This window comes from Micromesistius poutassou (genome assembly GCF_964030765.1).
Source record: "Micromesistius poutassou genome assembly, chromosome: 4".
NCBI lineage: Eukaryota > Metazoa > Chordata > Actinopteri > Gadiformes > Gadidae > Micromesistius > Micromesistius poutassou.
The window spans coordinates 4,754,901-4,776,923 of record NC_140274.1 but is presented as its reverse complement, the minus strand read 5'-3'; the positions used below and the strand labels follow the sequence as shown (position 1 = coordinate 4,776,923).

Here is a 22,023-nt window from a genome sequence, read left to right as displayed (position 1 = left end):
ATTTTTTATTGCCCCCTCGTAATTAACTACGGACTCGGGTTTCCACCAATGTGCCCTTTGGGTGACCCTGATAGTGTGTGCTGTGGTATGTGTGTGTGTGTGTGTGTGTGTGTGTGTGTGTGTGTGTGTGTGTGTGTGTGTGTGTGTGTGTGTGTGTGTGTCTGTGTGTGTGTGTGTGTGTGTGTGTGTGTGTGTGTTTAGGGTGTGTGTGCGTGCATGTCAGTGACAATTTACTCCAAGCCACTGGATTGCAAGATCAGTATATGTGTGACAGCTATTGGTGTTTTATATGTCAGAGGATATGCATGTAAACAAGAAAACACACCTCATGTATCACACACACACCAACAAACTCAAACCAATAAAGACACACAAACCTGGTTGAACTACATAATGTACGTACCGTGGAACGAAATTTCCCTAAACACTAAGAACAAAAGCAAATTCAGAACTTGTATTTTCAACAGAATACATTACATTTACATTTAACATTTAGGGCATTTAGCAGACGCTTTTATCCAAAGTGACTTAGAACAAGTACATTTGTCAGAAGAAGAGAAAAATATAAGGATATTCACAGTAAGGATATTCATAGAACCAAGTGCTAAGCACTAACAATCGTTAGGTTAACCCATTCCCAATATACAACAAAGATAGCTAGGATAAGATTCTACACAATGCTAAGTACTATTTTTAAGTGCAAGGACGTACAACATACAAAAAGTGTGCACATTAAGTGCCAGTACATGATCTACTAGCCACAGAGAGTGGGCATATTGTCTAAAAAAGTATCTTAATCTAAAGTAATGAGCCAAATAATGCCAACCATATTGGGGGAATACAATATTAGGGGGATTATAACAATGACTAGAAAATTGCATTTTTGCTCTTGTCATAATATTTAATCTTGGCTTTGGTAAACAGTATCTACATAATAAAAATACAGAGAAGGCCGCACACATTTACTGAAATGAGGATTCCTACAACTCTGTGGTATTCCAAAAGCTACCACTGCTCTGGTTCTCACCTCCCCTGTCCTCATTTGAGGTTACAAGGAGACAGACAGCTTAAAACGCACTGCAAGTCACACACACACGCACACGCACACGCACACACACACGCACACATGCACACACACACACACACACACACACACACACACACACACACACACACACACACACACACACACACACACATTCTGCAACTTGCTGAGTATTGCTTTGTTTGGTTGAGGTCGTCGACTTCAATGAAACAGAATTCTTAGATTATAAAGCAGCCGTTTGAGTGTGTGTTGTGTTAACACATCCATTGCTGTATGTAAAACAGCGACATCATCTGGATGATTAGGGAAGGTGCAAGGGCATTTGTACTGAAGTTAGTTGGATAAGACTAAAGGAAAACTATAACATGAAAGGATTTGTTTCTGTCAACAATGTTCATGATTGGATGTTACCTGAAGTTAGTTGGTTTCTTCTGCCTAGTTTAAACCAATTGTCAAATTCCTGGATTCCACTTTTACCGGTGTGGTTAATCTCCACAACTCCGTGCAACTCAGTCCATCCCAGCTACAAGCAATGACCACTCACACACACTGGGCGGTCAGTCCCAACATGACGACATGTCTCCCTTGGTTAGGAAGCTAAGGGATAGAGACGGCCTGTATCTGTGAGAGCCACACCTCCTTGGGAACTAGAACCGTTCTGTTCGCAGATCCTGGAACCCACCAGACAAGAGTGGGCTGCTGGTGTACTGGGTCTGTGTGTGTGTGTGTGTGTGCATCCCTGTGTGTGTGTGTGTGTGTGTGTGTGTGTGCATCCCTGTGTGTGTGTGTGTGTGTGTGTGTGTGTGTGTGTGTGTGTGTGTGTGTGTGTGTGTGTGTGTGTGTGTGTGTGTGTGTGTGTATCAGGATGGAACATCTGTTGTCTTGGGGAATGTCAGCCAGTGGACATTCTCACAAGCGGCCAAGCATTCCGGCAGGGAGGAAGGAACGGCGGGCTAGTCGACACGTGATCGGAATTGTGGAAGCGGAGAACGATGTCAGAGCCCGGGGGTCTCTGGGCACGATGCCATGTGGATTACCTGACTAATGACCCATTAGAGCTGGGGAACCCCTCCCCCCTTCTCATTATCAACCTTGTTAGTGTGAATTTTTTGTAGGAATGGAAACACTGGCGAAATACTTTGATCTACTTTGGAGGGGGGGCCGCTTTAAATTAAGCCAGCAGCTTGAGTTGTATAAACACACAAAGAATATTACCTGTTCTAAAACCCTGCACTCCGCATTTCTCGGAATCCATAAAAAGAAGTGTGCTTATTTTTGCAGTTAGTCTGTGTATGTTTTTATGTACGAACCAGTGTTTCTTAAGTGTTCATATATATTTGTTTTATGATGGTGTTTTGTGTTTGTGTGTGTGTGTATCTTTTCATTTGAAGTTCTGTATATAGTCGTTATGTTCATATTGCAGTCTTTAAAACCTTCGGCCCCACACAAGGCTTACGGTGGAAAAATCACCCAACAGGATTCTGTAAAGGAATGCATTATAAATGTGTCACATTTCCGATCATATTTAGAGCTTGAATCTGCAAAGCAACTTTAAGATGCTGCCTGGCAGCAAATAACACAGAAGTATAATTGTTGTCATTAAGACAGATGCTTTTCTAAAGATTTTGTCAAAAAGTCGATGCAGTCCTAATCATTGATATTCAGTGTAACAAACATTTTTCTGTTTAGGCTTTTCATTTCAATATGAGAGCATATACAGTATGAACTGCACACACCCTGGTATGGAGAGCATATAACAACATATAACAAACAACATATCTAGGCTTCTTTTATCACAGGCATAGAACCATGTTATCTAATAGGCCTGTTTGAAGCACAGAACTTTTTAAAAAAGAAAAAGAGAAAGAAAAAATGAATTACGATTGTCATTTAGCAGACACTTTATTCCAAAGCAAGTTTCAGAATTTCCTGAAACCCACTAGGCCGCTAGACCATTGTACCCCACCAACGCACGAGCCAACATTCAGATAGGCCAAACACACTGGAACACTGTCGGCTTTATTTCAAACAGCGTTCAACAAAAATCCAACTCCATTTACTTTAAACCCATATTGCAATCGATTTTCTCCTGCAAAATTGAGGACAAATGAGAGGAATGCAATTCAGCCCGTAAGCAATCCCCGGCTTCAGCAGAACGCAAAAGAACTCATGGGTGAATTCTGGCGGACCGGCAGCGAGTGTGTGGGTTAGGGTGGTAAACAGCTGAGTTGGCTGGCCACAGCGCACTCATTGAAATTCACCCATTAAAGGATGCGCACGGCTGCTGATGGGAACTCTGGCATCTTACTTATCTATGTACAAGCTAGAGCTTTCTGTGCTAGGCTCCCGCTTCTTGTGGCTGGTACGGTGCAACACCTCCCTGCTGCTGATGAGGTTGATTCATACCGAATGAGGTGTTTGGATCTATCCCCGGCTGTCGTGGGGTCCGTACTAAAAAACCCTACCGTATGCGTTCACCAAACCGGGCACTGTACACACAAATCTCCATTTTATGGATTGAGAGGGATACAATTCCTGTCAAAATCCCCATTCTCTGTGGATCAGGTCCCAGATGTGCGAGGTTCGTGGAGTTCTGTCGGAATGCTTCCCCTCAGGGGATGATGCACAGCTGGGGCTGGCTGCTCACCACTCGCTGGAGGGTCCTGGAACTCCAGCCAGCTCCATCCATCTCTGTCCAAACACAAGGTCAATGTCACATTCATCTCAAACATTGATACACACACACAAACATATTCATGTCTGTAGAGTAAAGACACCAGGAAGAAAGCATTCCTACCCTCAGAAAATGTACAAGGAATGACAAATAAATGGATGCCATTCTTTTTTGCAAACAATATGTGATGAAAACTACCTTTTTGAGAGGGAGACGTAGTGTGAGTGCAGATAGTAAAGCTGAAGCGTCACCTTCATACTCAAGCGGAGGGCAAGACCAAACTAGGAATGAGAGGCCAAACGGTTAAAAGTAAAAAGGCAAACCACGCCTCACATGCAATCACTGCAAATCACAGCAAAAACGACTTTTACTACCTCAGGCCCGAGGGTCCAAATAAAGTCTGAAATCAAAGGATAGATCTTGAGAGGGATCAGGTGGGGAGGGCGGAGGGCACAGGAAGAGGAAGGAGGAGAGGACACGAGGAGGACCAAGAAGGAACACTCAACGTATAATTGGATGAACACTCACTGATTAAATAAGGGACATGACAGGGTACTCCTGGAAATGACAGCTCTCCCCCTCTTCATTCTTTAACCCTTCTCTCATCTTTAATAGGGCTCTCTAATACATACGCCCTACTCAGTAGGCAACTGGCACACACACACACACACACACACACACACACACACCTCGTTTGGAGTGGGTTTTCTATGATATGAAAATGAGGGTCAAAGTGATTGTTTGATTGTGCTAATTACATGGCGTCTACACATAAATGTCCAGGATTTTATACCAGTGATGTTGAAAACTTTTGGTGAAATTATTGGTTGTTCTGGCTTGATTGCACTTTAATAACAAATTATTTATTTATGAAATAATTGCAGCTGACATAAACACTGAAGGGAAAATATAATTGCATCATCTATTTTGAAAAAGATTGTCCCCAGCAATCTAAATTAGTCCTCTTGGGTTTTACTCAATTGCTTTGTGTACCTTAAATTGCTCTCTTGCAATGTGCTTGACGCAAAAAAACAAAGTAATCTTCCTCAGTTTTAATCAGAGGACAAATCCCCTCCCAAGTGGCTGTTATCCAAAGGAAAAATTTTCGCTATATCAGAGGGCAGTTCTTCTTTCTGCTTTCCTCTCTGTGGTAGGGCAAGTCTCTCTGCCACACATACCGCCAATCCAGGGGGCAAAGTGGGTCTCTTTTCTTAATACAAAATTTCACATTGATGTAGATCGTTATGTATATGTTTACATTCCGACCAGGTAACAGAATACAGAACTCAGACCTTAAACCTCAAACACATGGAGTCTTAGTTTTACAAATGTTTTGGTTATTTTTCAATGACTCAATAATCTGAATGTCTTATTTCCAATCAAGGAAACATGATGGTTGGATGCAGATGTATTCTGAAATGTTGACCCTTTGAACTGATCGTGTCTGCCTGCCTCTATACTGTCCTCTCTCTTGTGGTTCCCTGAGGTGCCCTCTTCCCTCCAGTAATGTGTGTCTGCACCTGGCTTTGGTTTCTCGGTGGCCTCCATGGGTTGGTCACAGGAGAAGGGGGGCCCTGTGAGCTGATGGCAGGGCCTGTTTCAGGAAGTGTTTATCAGAAAGGAGATATAGTGATCGGAGGTCTGTTTCCTGTGCACGTGAGGGCACCACAGCCTGAGATGGACTTTCGGGACGTCCGGGTAAACGGAACGTGTTCTCTGTAAGTGGAAACCTAAAGATTAAAATCAAGGGGGAAAAAGTCACATGTTTCCTTGAATAATCTACCTACCTCACTTTTTCCCTGTTTCTTTGTGTTTATTATGTCTCATATTATTTCCAATCCAACTGTCCTTTTGTCCTTCCTGTCTTCAGTTTTAACCAGCGAGCATACCGCTGGCTGCGCACAATGGTTTTTGCAGTAGAGGAGATTAACAGTAACCCTCACCTCCTGCCCAACCTGACGCTGGGCTACCTGGCAGCAGACACCTGCCTGGCTGAGAGCACCACGCTCTCCACAGCCTTGACCATGGTGACCGGCCTTCAGGTTTCTAGAGCCGGTGGTGGATGCCAATCTGCCCCTGCTGTCCCAGTTATCATTGGGGATGTGAGGTCCTCCTCCTCCATGGTTATTGCAGACACTCTCGGGGTGTTTGATATACCAATGGTAATGGGAACTATGATAACATTACCATAATGAGGAGTTTTAGAATAAGTAGTAAGCTCCGATAATCTCCATGGTTAAACCTCTCTCTGCTTTTGTTTTTTCCCCTCAGGTGAGCTACTTGGCGTCTTGTGTGTGCTTGAGTAATAGTCTGAAGTACCCGCGCTTCTTCCGCACAATGCCCAGCGATGCCTTGCAAGCCCGGGCAATGGCCAAGTTGTTGCAACTGTTAGGCTGGTCCTGGGTGGGCCTTGTCTCTGCAGACGATGATTATGGCCGGTTTGCCATTCAGATACTAATGGAGGAGCTCCGGGGAACTGGAGTATGTGTTGCCTACCACAAAGTGGTTCCAAGGGTAAAGGCCTGCTGCTGTTTTCACTGTCGGTTACCACTGAGTCCAAGCTTAGAGTCCCTATACGTGTGACACCAACCAAACGCCTCTTATTAAGGCTTTTGCAGAACGTATTTCTCTCTGACTCATGATGTTTTTTATCCAAGGGGTACCGAAATGAGGAAATGAGAGAAATGGTTGAGACTATCAAGAAATCCTCTGCAAAGGTGGTGGTGACCTTTATCATTGATCAGGATGCCAAGGTGAATGTATAGAACTATGTAGATACAATCTTATGGTTTTTTAGAGGTTAGACTAGTACACACACACAAATGAGTTGCACGGACACATTGACGAGCATGACAGGTCTCTTTCTCTCTGTCTTCAGGCCTTGCTGGAAGAGGTGGTTCGCCAGAACATAACTGATAAACAGTGGCTCGCTAACGATGCCTGGGTCACGTATGCTTCCCTGTCTGTTCCTCAAAACATACCCTCTTTAGCCGGAACCCTGGGGTTTGCTCTGCGTAAGGCGGACATCCCTAACCTAGGGTCTTTTCTGACTCAAATACACCCTCCTACATTCTCTCTCGACCCTGACCCGTTCAAGCAACAGCTGTGGGAGGCACTGTTTGGATGCTCACTGAGAGTTACATTTGGTACTTCAGAAAAACCCTGTTCGGGTTCTGAAGAGATAGGTACGCTCAAACAATTGAAATAAAGTGTAAAAATGTGAAAAAATGTGTAATTGTTTTTTTCTCCTTCTCTGCCCGTGTTTCTTTTACATCGATTGTATAATCTTTCCTTAGCTGTGGGGGAGAGTACGTACGCAGATGTGTCCCAGCTCAGAGCCACCTACAAAGTCTATAAGGCTGTGTATGCTATTGCCCATGCTATCCAGGATATGCTGGCCTGTTCGCCTGGAAGGGGTCCCTTAACTAATGGCCAGTGTCCTGATGTCAGGAAGCTTCACCCCTCTGAGGTACCTCACGTTTTACATGTTAGATGATGAAACATGTACATTCATTGTTTTGGATTTAACATTTACCACTGAAAGGATAGTATCATATTCTTTAAATGGAACTGAAATTATGAAAGTGAAATTCTTTGTCAGCTTTCTCTCTATCTGCAAAGGGTCAACTTCACCACATCATTGGGGGAGCAGTTATACTTTGATGAAAACGGAGACCCACCTGCCTCATACGACATTCTGAACTGGCACGTGACACCTCAGGGAAAAGTTGAGTTTGTCAACGTCGGACATTTTGTGTCCTCAGAAGGCTCAGGTGGTCAGTTTCACATCAACATGGGCAGGGTTATCTGGGGTGGAGGACAGGGAGACAAGGTGTGTGTGCTGAAATGTTTTACTCTTAACTGATTTGAACGTCGGAAGGTAAATGTACATAGTGTCATATGATGAGAGACTGTCCTTTTTCAAAATGTAGGTTCCTGTGTCTATATGCAGCACACCTTGTCCTGCTGGGACAAGAAAGGCTGTGCAGAAAGGCAGACCACAGTGCTGTTTTGACTGTGTGCATTGTCCCGGGGGGGAAATCAGTAATGAAACAGGTACTGCAGAGAGACAACCCACACAGTACTGCTTTGACAATGTCCCTTCTTTCACGACTCTTCAAGGTACCTTATCACGTATAATTGTACCTTCTACCTCTCCCCCACCTCTAGGATCAACTGATTGCATTAGGTGTCTTGAGAGATTTTGGTCCAATTCAGATCGTACAGTCTGCCTTCCCCAGCAGGTTGACTTTCTATCCTATAATGATATCATGGGTATAATCCTCTCAATCATTTCTGTTGCTGGGGCAGCATTGTCTGCTGCCACCTTCACTACCTTCTTCTATTTCCGCCACACGCCATTAGTAAGGAGTGAACTATCCAATAATGCTTCCTTACAATACTACAATACTTCACAAATCTCTAGTGTACAGAAATGTAATCTTATAAAGTGATGCATACAACTAGGTAGCGCACCTTACAATAATCCATCTGTGTCCTTGCTTAAGGTACGAGCGAACAACTCTGAAGTCAGCTTCATGCTCCTGGTGTCACTGAAGCTGTGCTTCCTGTGTGCCCTGGCCTTCATTGGACGCCCGGTGGCATGGTCCTGTGCCCTTAGACACACCCTGTTTGGGATCAGCTTTGTGCTGTGCATCTCCTGCCTGCTCAGCCGTACAGTGGTGGTCCTGGTGGCCTTTCGCTCCACCCTACCTGGTGAAAACCTCATGCGCTACTTTGGTCCTGCCCAACAAAGACTCGGCATCTCTTTCTGCACCCTGGTTCAGGTAAATCATGTCAGCGTTTGTTCATATAGATCTACATGATGTAACACCTTTCTTAACCATTGTCGTCATGACCCTCTCCAGTCGTCTTCCAATTCCTGACCAATAGGTGTTGATATGTGTACTGTGGCTGGTCCTGGCCCCACCACAGCCTGCAGAGAGAGGTGTTCGCGAGAATCGCGGACCCAAGATAGTCCTTGAGTGTGACGTGGGCTCTGTGGTGGGCTTTGCTCTTGTGCTGGGCTACATTGGCTTCCTAGCCTGCCTCTGTCTCCTACTCGCATTCTTGGCTAGGAAACTTCCTGATAACTTCAATGAGGCCAAGCTCATCACCTTCAGCATGCTGATCTTCTGTGCTGTCTGGGTGGCCTTTGTCCCAGCCTACATCAGCTCTCCAGGGAAGTACACTGTGGCTGTGGAGATCTTTGCCATCCTGGCTTCTAGTTATGGCCTGCTGCTGTGCATCTTCGCTCCCAAGTGCTTTATCCTCCTTCTAAGGCCTGAAAGAAACACCAAGAAACACCTGATGGCCAGATGAATACCAAAAAAGAAACATGAAAATTATTTTAAATTACATTTATAAATTGTATCCCGAAAAAGTCATGGTTATGTTAAGGGTTGGGTTTAGGTTTAAAGTTGATTCAACTGATATGTTGCATGTATAAAAATGTGTATAAATGAGTTTGTCCCACAAATGTAATTTCCCATATGGGATCAATAAAGAACTATGGTTGTTTTTGTTTCTCATGCATACCGGAAATGTTCTTAAGAAAGTTATGGCATGACTAAATCAAAATATAATTAACAGTGTAAGCAGTTCTGCAAACATTAATTTATCGCCAGAATGAGATTATTTTCCCCTCGTGTCAATTGCAAATAGGACCAAATCAAGCTGTATCATCTTTGTTAAAGAAGTAGAAATAAGAACATACAACATTTAAATTCTTAATTCTGCTTTTATCCAAAGTAGCTTACAATAAGCACATTTCCCAGAAGAAGGAGAAACAATATATCGCCGTCGGTACAGTAATCCCTAATATATTAATATATTTAAAGTTGACCACAGGCACGAGGCCAAAAGAACAGTCCAGTGGAAATTGGATCTTGGGGGATATGTGGGTGATTCCAGACGTTTTATCCCCACCACCATACTCACATTGGATAGAGATGTTTCCCCATAAATGTAATGTCTTTTTTATTAAAGTGAGAATTTTGGGTGTCTTTACAGTGTCCACAAAAGGCAGATATGGTGCTGTTCCAACACCCCGAAATACATAGCATGTATGTAATTTCAATCAATGTCACGAACAGGAAGGGGAGACAAGGTTAACTTTTCACCTGGTTGTAATAAAGGCAAGCTTCTATGCTCAGAATATAAACAACGCTTTTCTTCTGAGTAGACAAATACCCAATCCTGCAGTATCTTTCACAGAATTGCTTGGGGAATACAATCATAGGCCTTACTTATATAGACCTGACCTATATAGACCTGATAAGCAAGCACCTATACATGCACAATAAGCTGCTAGATAATCAATATTTGCATCATTGTTACACTGACAATTACACAAAGATTGGTTGATTTCCCAGCTTGTCTTGAGTCACCAGATGTTTTCCTGCTTCAAAACCAATAACAAGTAATGCACTGTGACCTTTTGAACCATCTTGCAAATCCCTGTGTTTGCAGCTGACCGCATCATCAGCCTGTTCCCATGGCGGTTCCTATAGGCAGCCAGTCTCCATCTCCTCTGGAATATACCAAACTGCCATTGACAGGCACCAACCACAGTTCTTGATCACAGCTCTAAGCAGCCTCTTCCAATACAATTCAGACTCAGCAAGCATGGCTGTTGTCCGGAAAATAAGGCCTGAGCGATGAATAAATGAAGCAAAACATAATTGTCAACCTTTGGCTCAAAACATTCTCTTTTGTCTAACCTTTGCTTCAATCATTGTTAGCTCATAACTTTACACACACACACACATACACACGCACACACACACACACACACACACACACACCGAACGACGCACACACACACACACACACACACACACACACCGAAACCGACACACACACAAACACAAACGTTATCTCTGGCCAAGCTTTCATTATTGCTTCATTACTGTTGTAGTTTTTCAGGGCTCCTGGGATCTTGTAATAAAGAACCCAAGCAAGTGAAAGGACCTATTGTGGAAAGGTTTTCCTTGTCCTCTAGTTTCCTGGATTTCGGACTCCTCCATGACATTCAATCTTCAAGAATAATTACGAAAATGATTGATTGAGGACAAGGAAGGAACAAGGAAGGATGCAGGGAACAAACAAGCCCAAGGGATTTAATCTCAGAAAACCGGACAAAAGAAAAAATAAGCCTGCCAGGTTTTTTTGTGGCGTTGGAAAGTTTGTGTATTTGTTGTGGTATGATTCAAAATAACTTGAAATGACTCCTTGTACTAGCCAGATAATCCATAATGTTGTGTCATCCAGCATGACAATACCCCCTTCCATTATATTCATGCTATATAAGGCTAAACCTCCCATTTCTGCAGACCTGAACAAAAAAGTATTCAAGTATTGCTTTACTTTAGATGTTACTTTAGTGATCCAACAGTTTTCACCCATTTATCCTATTGGTACTTATCTGTTAACAGACTGAGAATACATGTTAATCTTGAATTTCCCCTTGGGGATCAATAAAAGTATCTATCTATCTAATTTAATCCTATTTGGTCTTTATCTGAAGTGTTCTGTCCACTTCGGCTGAATTTCCCTTCGGAAATGAATACATTGTTTTCTATCTATTTACAAAGCCTTTTCACACAGTGATAACCAATGAAGCCAAGATGGATTGTTTTACACTTGATTGGTTTTGACATTAACATAACATGTAAGTAGCACCAGAAGGGAACAAAGCTCTTGTTTTCATCCAGTGAAGAAAGGACAAGGGTGACCCTGGAGGGATAGTTTCAACAAGACCATTACGAATACAATCAATCTATCAATAAAACAGAATTTAGCCTTGCAGTTGAATATTACTTATAGTATGGAGTATGGAGAATGAAGTATGATCGATTTATATTTGCTGCGCTACCAATGCATTTTGTAATTTCTTTCTTTTCCTTTTTGACATCTAACATTGTTTGCCTGCTTGCGGTCTCCTCGCCGTCTCAATTCATTTCTAGGGGACTAGGGATGCCCTGGGAAAACCATTTTATCTGCCGTTTTATCTAGCATTTTATTTCTCTGCTCAGAACAAGAACAAGAGATAACATCTCTGCTGGACGCTCGATATTATTTTAGTGAAGGCTGTGGACTGCCAAAAAAAGAGAATGCTGATATTTCGGTTGAGGTTTGTTATTATAGGGAACCATCCCACATAGTTCTGGAATGTGAAAGGCCTTCAGAGTATAGAAGAGAGGAGATTTAATTTACCAATGACAGCTTAGATTTTCCCACAGCATACCTCAGCAGTCTATCTGGTCATATCCAAATGATCAAACTCTATAAGGTGTGTGTGTGTGTGTGTGTGTGTGTGTGTGTGTGTGTGTGTGTGTGTGTGTGTGTGTGTGTGTGTGTGTGAGTGTGCATGTGAGTGTGCGTGTGCGTGCGCGTGTGTGTGTGTGCATCATTCATGTTGGTCATAAATCTTAAAGCAATATGAAGAAGGCAAATTTTGTAGCACACTATCACCATCCAGTGGTCAAATATAGCAAGTGTAAATAGGTGACTAATTGACATCCTATCCTATTTTTACTATTCATTAATAGATAAGATTGCAGGTACCAATGCATTCTACCTACATAATAAAACAAGTTAAAGCATGTTTAAATGGTTTTGTGATTACATTAATGTGCCAGCCCCCCAATCATTCTCTTCCTGATCAAGGAGAGTTGCTTAACTCTCAAATGATCTCATACTGCTGGTTTATGAGTGACCAGCAGTATGAGATCATGAGATCAGGGATCAGCCATGCCATACAAGGAGACATAGTAGTAATACAACAATAGCAGTGAACCATTTGGGGCCCTGTTAGAAATGCATTTCATTACATCATACACCACTTACTGGTTGATTTAAATCAATTCATTTAGCACCTGCTTTTACCCAAAGGTACGGACAAAATGATTTTGTGAACCATGAAGGTATGCACTTCCCCAGAACACGTCCCTCAAGTGCTGCACAACTACATTTCCAAAGAATATAGCTGTAGGAATAAAAAACAACCCTTTTTGTGTTGATTGCTCATTAGTCAGACAACTCAAGACTCAACTCAATGCAAATGCAATCAGTGTCAAAGTAAGAGCAGATTCGGGTGCAGTTCTGGGATTACACTTTCCCCCATATCCAAGACAAGGTGTCATCATAGTTGCTCAAATACCCATCAATCATTATTGTCAGTTTGAAAATGCTCTTGCTGCCAGGCCCGTGTCCCTGGGGGTCTTATCAGTGAAAGGACAGAACCAATCACTTCCCCCGTGGCAAGAGCAACTTTGAAAAAAGTACAGTTGACCTTAATGAAGACACAGGGTTATGCCTATATGAGCCTTAATCGTGCCAGACTCAAAAGAAGGTAGCATACTAGTATAGAATACTCAACTAGTATACTAAGAGGTAGTCTGATTCGCTCTCATGTTAATACTGAAAACAGCTCACTCTCCTTCTCTTGCAACTACTCACTGGACTATTATTTATCCTTCTATTGTAACGTCTCTACATCAATTTGTGACATCTATTCACATTTAAGTCCATCACAGCTAATTAGCTTTGATCTTGGCAGAATGTCCTTTATGTGAAGGTACAGATAGGTACAGTAATAAAAAAAAATGTTTCTAACTTTAAGACATTCCCATTCCCTATGGTCCTACGACATATTGTTTCATAACCACTTTACATAAAGTATGAAAACAGCCTGAACACTACATTTATGATAATAAAAAACATCACATTGCCTCTGCTTACATGACTTCAGCTTTGGAGAATTGTTTGGAAATAGATGATGCAATTGATGCAATTGATAGATGATGCAATTACAATTGCATCATCTATTTCCAAACAATTCTCCAAGGCAACTTCAATTAGGTCACATGGGTTTTTCTCAATGACTTTGTCGACCTGAAATTACCCCCTAACTTAATTCAATAACAAACCAATTTACTCCATAATTATAAGTCCCCCGGCCCAGGATTCTGTTGTTTTCGTGTGGCAGCATTCATCCTATATCACAAGATGGTTCTTCTTCCCTGCTTCCTCTCTATGACAAGAAATGACGCCGCAACAATAGACCATCCATTGTGCAAAGTGGGTGTCTAATGCAATGTTTAAATTGATTTAGATGGCAGATGTGTTTAACAGGTGATGGTATAATGTTTTATCGAATGCAGGGATTTTTTAATTGGTCATTTGCGTACCAAGCATGGATTTTGGCTGGTGAACAAATGGGTCCTAGGATGGCTACAACATAATTATGACGTTTGGGAAACTCAAGTCGTACTCTAATGTATAGGATACATCTTTGTTCTAGACAAAAAATTCTGATGGTTAAGCCTTAATACATTTTTACCTATGCGCAAATAGTGTTTTTGTTTGACATGAAACAATAGATCTATATCTACAAGTATTTAGCTTGCTTTGACAATAGCACACATCTTTTTGTACTGATCATGTCTGCCTGCCTCTATACTGTCCTCTCTCTTGTGATTCCCTGAGGTGCCCTCTTCCCTCCAGTAATGTGTGTCTGCACCTGGCTTTGGTTTCTCGGTGGCCTCCATGGGTTGGTCACAGGAGAAGGGAGGCCCTGCAAGCTGATGGCAGGGCCCGTTTCAGGAAGTGTTTATCAGAGAGGAGATATAGTGATCGGAGGTCTGTTTCCTGTGCATGTGAGGGCACCACAGCCTGAGACAGAGTTTGATAGCATCAGAGTAAATGCTACATGCTCTGTGTAAGTGGACTATTCCATGTAAATGTTTCTGACAATACATATTCATCCAAATCATGAAGATAGCATGTTTAAAAAATGTCTGGGTAATCCTGTCATATTCCAACATGTGATTCAATACTTGTATAATAGTCAAATTGTATTATTTAGTTGATGTTGAATGTGTTGTCTGCACAACATTTCCCTATAACTGTCTCTCCTTTCTTTCCCAAAACGCTGTTCTCCCTCTCTTCCACCCAGTTTTAACCAGCGAGCATACCGCTGGCTGCGCACAATGGTTTTTGCAGTAGAGGAGATTAACAGTAACCCTCACCTCCTGCCCAACCTGACGCTGGGCTACCTGGCAGCAGACACCTGCCTGGCTGAGAGCACCACGCTCTCCACAGCCTTGACCATGGTGACCAGCCTTCAGGTTTCTAGAGCCGGTGGTGGATGCCAATCTGCCCCTGCTGTCCCAGTTATCATTGGGGATGCGAGGTCCTCCTCCTCCATGGTTATTGCAGACACCCTTGGGGTGTTTGATGTACCAATGGTGAGGACGATGTAATACCATAGTAATAGTACAACTGGTAAAATGACCTAGCTCTCTCAGCTCTCTAGTAGAGTGGCCAGCTCTCTTTTCCTTTAGTTGTTGTTTCGAAGGGGCGGTCAAAATACGATCGCCTGTGTTGCATATTGGAGATGTGTACCTTTCAAAATTAACAATAAATCCTGTTATACATAACGTTATAATACAATTGATTCATAGATTTAGTTTATAAATGTACCATTAACAGAATGTTTAAAGGGGGTGACAAATAGCAAACTAGTGCAGATCGCATGTAGCTTGACATGGCAGCCAGTGACAAATTGGAAATGGCAGTGAAATATTTGACCTTGGGTGCGTTGTACATCACCAATTGATGTGTTATACTGATGTCAAAGTGTTATAGGCTGTATTTCTACTTTAACAAACATTGTCACAAATCATTTAAATGTTATTTCCTAAATGATCACTTTCCCTTGTATCACAAGCTATACACCCTCCGCATCTTCGCTTCATTCTCTTGTTTCCTTGCTGTTTTTTCATATTCCCTTAGGTGAGTTATATGGCTTCATGCGTGTGCTTGAGTAATAGTGTGAAGTACCCCCGATTCTTCCGCACAATGCCCAGTGATGCCTTGCAAGCCCGGGCAATGGCCAAGTTGTTGCAACTGTTAGGCTGGTCCTGGGTGGGCCTTGTCTCTGCAGACGATGACTTTGGCAGGTTTGCCATTCAGATACTAACGGAGGAGCTCCGGGGAACTGGAGTATGTGTTGCCTACCACCAAGTGGTTCCAAAGGTAAAGGAGGATACTTTAATTTGATATTCTGATCACAAATGCAACAGCTGGACATCTGTGTGCTGTCAAGTCTTGCGGGGGTCGTCCTGTCAACTTTTTGTGGCAAATTGGTAAATGGTTAGTATCTTCTGGTCTCTAATTGCCGTTTTCTCTCTCTGTCACTTTTTATTTCCCCCTTTTTATTTACATAAGGGTTATGCAAAAGAGAAATTGAAAAGCATGGTGGAGACCATTAATAGGTCCTCTGCTAAAGTGGTGGTGACATTTATCATCGGGCAGGATGCAAAGGTACATTTATGCAATTCACACAATTGACCTGCGATAAAATGAAAACAGCTGACACTATCAAGCACACAAGAAAGATATATGTTACATTCCCTTTCCCTCTGTCTTCACAAGGCCTTGATGGATGAGGTGGTTCGTCAGAATATAACAGATAAACAGTGGCTTGCTAATGACGCCTGGGTCACCTTAGCTGCTGTGTCTGTTCCTCAAAACATGCCTTCTTTAGCTGGGACACTAGGATTCGCTCTGCGTAAGGCTGATATCCCTGGCCTGGCCTCGTTTCTCACTCACATACATCCTACCAAACTCTCACCTCATCCTGACCCGTTTACGCCAGAACTGTGGGAAGCAGTGTTTGGATGCTCATTAAATATTAAAGGAAGAGAGAAAACTTCAAACCCCTGTTTGGGATCAGAAGAGATAGGTACTTGGAAGAGCTTGCTCTATTTTCATGAGTTCACTGCCACAATGTAATACATTGGTTCCTTTAGTCTGCCCTGTGTTTACATTTTACATACGTGTTTTTGACATCGACTACCAGTTTTGGGGAAGAGTATCTATGCGGATGTGGCCCAATTGAGAGCAACCTACAATGTTTATAAAGCTGTGTATGCTATTGCTCATGCTATCAAGGATATGCTGGCCTGTTTGCCTGGAAGCAGACTCTTAATCAATGGCCAGTGTCCTGATGTCATGAACTTTCATCCCTCTGAGGTAAAATAATCCCGATCATATAAGTCAAGTCACGCACCTGATCCTCTATTTTCCAAATATCCATAACCTAACCTTCTCCAGCTTTCTCAGTATATCGAACGTGTCAACTTCACCACACCATTAGGGGAACAGTTATACTTTGATGAAAACGGAGACCCGCCTGCCTCATTTGACATTCTGAACTGGCAAATGACACCTCAGGGAAAAGTGGAGTTTATCAACATCGGCTATTTTGTGTCCTCCGAAGGCTCAGGTGGCCAGTTTCACATCAACATGGACAGGATTATCTGGGGTGGAGGACAGGAAGATAGGGTGTGTCTTTTTTTTTTTTAATTTGAACATTGATACTGAACGTTGAAATGTATAATGGGCATTTATTTATGCCTTTTAAAATGTAGGTACCTGTATCTATATGCAGCACTCCTTGTCCTGCTGGTACAAGGAAAGCTGTGCAGAAAGGCAGACCAGAGTGCTGTTTTGACTGTGTGCATTGTCCCGGGGGGGAAATCAGCAATGAAACGGGTACTGCAGAGAGACAATGCACACTGTGCTGGTTGTATCATTTTCCTCATGCACCTTGTTAAAAAAAGCTCTTCCATGAATTATATATTTGTAATTTATAATTGTACTTTCTACATCTCCCCCACATCTAGGATCGGTTGATTGCATTAGGTGTCCGGCAAGATTTTGGTCAGATTCAGATAACACAATCTGCCTGCCCCAGCAGGTTGACTTTCTATCTCATAATGACATCATGGGTATAATACTCTCAATTGTTTCTGTTGCTGGGGCTATACTGACTGCTACCACCTTGACAACGTTCTTATATTATCGAAACACACCATTGGTAAATTCTAGTTATAGTGCCTTCCATATAACTGCCTTGACTTATTTAAATACAACGGGTGCAACATAAAACTATTTTGACATACAATGCTCATTCATTTAGATGTGTACAACATTTGACTGGTGTGACACTCCTCTCTTTCCTTGCTTAAGGTACGAGCAAACAACTCTGAAGTCAGCTTCATGCTCCTGGTGTCGCTGAAGCTGTGCTTCCTGTGTGCCCTGGCCTTCATTGGACGCCCGGTGGCATGGTCCTGTGCCCTTAGACACACCCTGTTTGGGATCAGCTTTGTGCTGTGCATCTCCTGCCTGCTCAGCCGTACAGTGGTGGTCCTGGTGGCCTTTCGCTCCACCCTACCCGGTGAAAACCTCATGCGCTACTTTGGTCCTGCCCAACAAAGACTCGGCATCTCTTTCTGCACCCTGGTTCAGGTAATTCTGTTGCTAAAGTCATATTCATGAAGATCTTTTTTTTATTTTAAATGCATAAACAGTTATTCCTGAACCCATTGTTGGGGGGCGGCATTTAGCTCAGGAGGTAGAGCGGATTGTCTGGTAACCGGAAGTTTGCTAGTTCGATCCCAGCTCCTCATAGCGAGTTTAGGGTGTCGAGCTGAGAAAGGCACCTAACCCTTACTGCTCCGATGATCTGGCTTTCTTGGTGTGTGAATTGTGCATGAATAGGTGAACGTTAGGAAACATTAGGAAATCTAAAACACTTTGAGTGGCTACTGGTTAGAAAAGCGCTATGTAAATGCAGTCCATTACCATTTACATTGTCTTCCAATTCCTGACCAATAGGTGTTGATATGTGTACTGTGGCTGGTCCTGGCCCCACCACAGCCTGCAGAGAGAGGTGTTCGGGAGAATCGAGGACCCAAGATAGTCCTTGAGTGTGACGTGGGCTCTGTGGTGGGCTTTGCTCTTGTGCTGGGCTACATTGGCTTCCTAGCCTGCCTCTGTCTCCTACTCGCATTCTTGGCTAGGAAACTTCCTGATAACTTCAATGAGGCCAAGCTCATCACCTTCAGCATGCTGATCTTCTGTGCTGTCTGGGTGGCCTTCGTCCCAGCCTACATCAGCTCTCCAGGGAAGTACACTGTGGCTGTGGAGATCTTTGCCATCCTGGCTTCTAGTTATGGCCTGCTGCTGTGCATCTTCGCTCCAAAGTGCTTTATCCTCCTTCTAAGGCCTGAAAGAAACACCAAGAAACACCTGATGGCCAGATAGAAGGATACCTGGTAACACTTTATAATAAGGTGCCATAATAAATAGCAAACTAGTCATTACCTAACCCTTATTTGTTAATTGTTTCTAAAATATCTATTTGGCACAAGTTAATAGTTTTTTCATCATTAATTAAATATTAGTTGTTTGCATACGTTGATATGTTAATGTTTTAACAAATAGAAAACAATCTATTAACTAATATTGTATTAATATTTGTTAATAGTTAACTAAATGTCTTTTTGGCACTAATTAACAGTTATTTCTTACATCATTTAAATGTTAAATGTTTATTTACAAATTATATGTTAATCTAAAAGTTAATGACATATTATTATTTAACTAATTGTTATTAAACTGTGCTTCTGCCTATCTCAATATGAACCACTCCTCATAGGACCCTTACAATAAAGTTGGTTAAGCTTAATTAATATATTAGTAATATATAACTATCAGTATGGGGGACCCTTATAATAAAGTTGGTTAAGCTTAATTAATATATTAGTAATATATAACTATCAGTATGGGGGACCCTTATAATAAAGTTGGTGAAGCTTAATTAATATATTAGTAATATATAACTATTAGTATGGGGGACCCTTATAATAAAGTTGGAACAGTAATTATTAATAGTTATTTACAAATATTTCTTATAACATTTATTAACAATAGCAAATATTTTACAGTGGGTCTCTCACACTGGAAATGAATGATCTAAGCACACACTGGGAGGGGGGATGAAAATACTTTATTTATAAAGTCAAAAAACTCAGAAAGAACTCTCCAATAGCTTTTTGTTTTCTACTGGAACACTGACCACTGATGGTTAAACTGATGATCTGATGATGACCAAAAAAGATGATCAAACTAGAATGACAACAGAATGTATAAAATGGTATATCAAATAAACAGAGAAAGAAAGAGGGGGTTCAACCAGAGTGTGAGAAAAAGAGAAAGACAGAGTGAGAGAGACAGCACAAGAAAGTGAGGGAGGGAGAGAGCGAGAGAGACAGTGTGACAAAGAGTGTGAGAAAAAGAGAGGGAGGGAGAGAGCATGAGAAAGAGATAGACAGAGTGAGAGACAGGCAATATTTTTTTAACCACACTTGAAAAAAACAACACGACAGCCGACAATTTCAAGCCCTGATTGTATGCTTTCAGGACCTTCTTGCTAGTTGTGGATTTCATGATTTGTTTGAATGAATCAGTTTGCGTCGGTCAGTTCTCCAAGAAGAGTCGTTCGTTCGTTCATTCGTTCGTTCGTTCGCATTTCCGGTAGCGGTGAATCATGATTCTCAGTCACTGAGTCGGTCAGACTCGGCTCCTTCCTCGTTCTCGTTTAAACGAATCGCGAATGCACGTTCTCAGCCGAGTCGGTCAGACTCAACTCCTCCCTCGTTCTCATTCTCAAACGAATCATGATTGTGCAATGGTGCAAACAGTAATCAATCAACACAACATTAACTAAGTTCCTTTTAGCTGAGGAGCGCTTCATGTTCAGAATCGGGATGTTGTTGGCCATCTGGCTCTCGTGACTTCTCAGTCCTTGAGTCTTCACCACTAAATGCAGTCAGTGAACGAACCGCGACTCGCGAGTCAGCGCGACTCAGCGCGACTCAGCGACTAGTGGGTGGAGCTGGAAGTCGAGTCTCGGAGAACGAATGAGACGAACGACGACGAACAAGAGCGGCGAATCAGGTCGGTTCGTTCGTTTTAAAGAGTCGTTCGCGAACGAGCCACCACTACTTCTTGTATCTTCTTATCACTTCAAAAGGGCCATGGGCTGCAAGGAGCAAATTATAAAGAAAACCTACATTACGGACGGTACATAAAAATGTGTGTTCACAACAGTGCTATGAGTTGAAGTGTTCTCGTGCAGTGTGTTGTAACTCTGACTTAACACAGAGTTAAACCGTAGCCAATGAAGAAAGTCATAGCTTGACCTTTTACTGTCACACTTCCTCATCAACAGGAAAACTGAAAACTGCAAATAAAAGAATACAAAAATATTGTGTGTCCATTTATGACTAAACATCACATTGTGCATAGTTGTATCCAAACCATTTTAAACCACACATCAAACATAGTTTTTAAACTAAATCTACCATAATAAATCATCCTAAACATGTCCTCTAACAATTAAACAACTTACGGCATTGCCTCTTTGATGCTTCCCAGTAGACCCTAATTGCAGGAAGTGACCAAACTGGAAGTAACATCATCTGCAATTGGAACAACAGCGGACTCGATGATGCATTCTGGGATATTTAACGGTCCCAAGTCCACACGAGTCACCTCCGATGCATCCTCGGTAGAACGGCCTCATCGAGAACGCATCGAGAACACTTCCGGGTTTTACGACAGTACTCGTGTACTCGCGTACTTGGAATTGGAACAGTGCTTGGGCTACCACTGATGACGTTTATCGAGAACGCAAGTACACGAGAACACACGAGAACGCGAAATGAGAAACGGCTAATATGAATTTATACATTAGCTACATTAGCGTGGGCCCCATGCTGATAGTAATAGTAATATATAGATATAGATAGTAATATATTAATTAAGCTTAACCAACTTTATTGTAAGGGTCCTATGAGGAGTGGTTCATATTGGGATAGGCAGAAGCACAGTTTAATAACAATTAGTTAAATAATATGTCATTAACTTTTGTATTAACATATAGTTTGTAAATAAACATTTAACATTTAAATTATATAAGAAATAACTGTTAATTAGTGGCAAAAACACATTTAGTTAACTATTAACAAATATTAATACAATATTAGTTAATAGATAGGGTTAGGGTTTTCTATTTGTTAAAACATTAACATACAGATTTTATGCAAACAACTAATATTTAATTAATGAGGAAAAAACTATTAACTTGTGCCAAATTGATATTTTAGTAACAATTAACAAATATTAACAAAGGGTTAGACTAGTTTGCTATATATTATGGCACCTAATTATAAAGTGTTACCGCAGTTGGTTAGTATAACTTTACTGCAGCCATCACTCAAAATTGGAATTGGTCATTTTCTGTAAAGATAAATTGTATTCAGAGAAATTAGTTCTTGGTCCATGGAACCGGGCGTTGACAGGTTTCATTCTTTAGAAACAAAGTAGTTTAAATAATTTAATTTATTTTCCTAAAAATCCCTAGAGGGTGATTCTGCTGTGAGACGAA

The 22,023-nt window shown here is 41.8% G+C and overlaps 2 protein-coding genes across 2 annotated transcripts; both read left to right on the top strand.

The window, feature by feature from the left end:
- Positions 1-1,910: 1,910 nt before the first annotated feature.
- On the top strand, positions 1,911-9,041 carry LOC311342433 (extracellular calcium-sensing receptor-like; the record flags this gene model as incomplete). Its single annotated transcript, XM_084467265.1, has 10 exons — positions 1,911-1,936; positions 3,611-3,751; positions 5,590-5,881; positions 5,991-6,233; positions 6,377-6,472; positions 6,598-6,668; positions 7,341-7,495; positions 8,031-8,083; positions 8,228-8,506; positions 8,613-9,041. The coding sequence occupies 10 exons, from the start codon at positions 1,911-1,913 to the stop codon at positions 9,039-9,041; spliced, it is 1,785 nt and encodes a 594-aa protein (XP_084323391.1).
- Positions 9,042-14,713: 5,672 nt separating this feature from the next.
- Positions 14,714-18,836, top strand: LOC311342432 (extracellular calcium-sensing receptor-like; the record flags this gene model as incomplete). The annotated part of the gene is made up of 7 exons (XM_084467264.1): positions 14,714-14,971; positions 15,519-15,761; positions 16,842-17,072; positions 17,159-17,282; positions 17,414-17,487; positions 17,760-18,038; positions 18,408-18,836. 7 exons carry the CDS (start codon positions 14,714-14,716, stop codon positions 18,834-18,836), a joined length of 1,638 nt encoding a protein of 545 aa, XP_084323390.1.
- Positions 18,837-22,023: the final 3,187 nt, after the last annotated feature.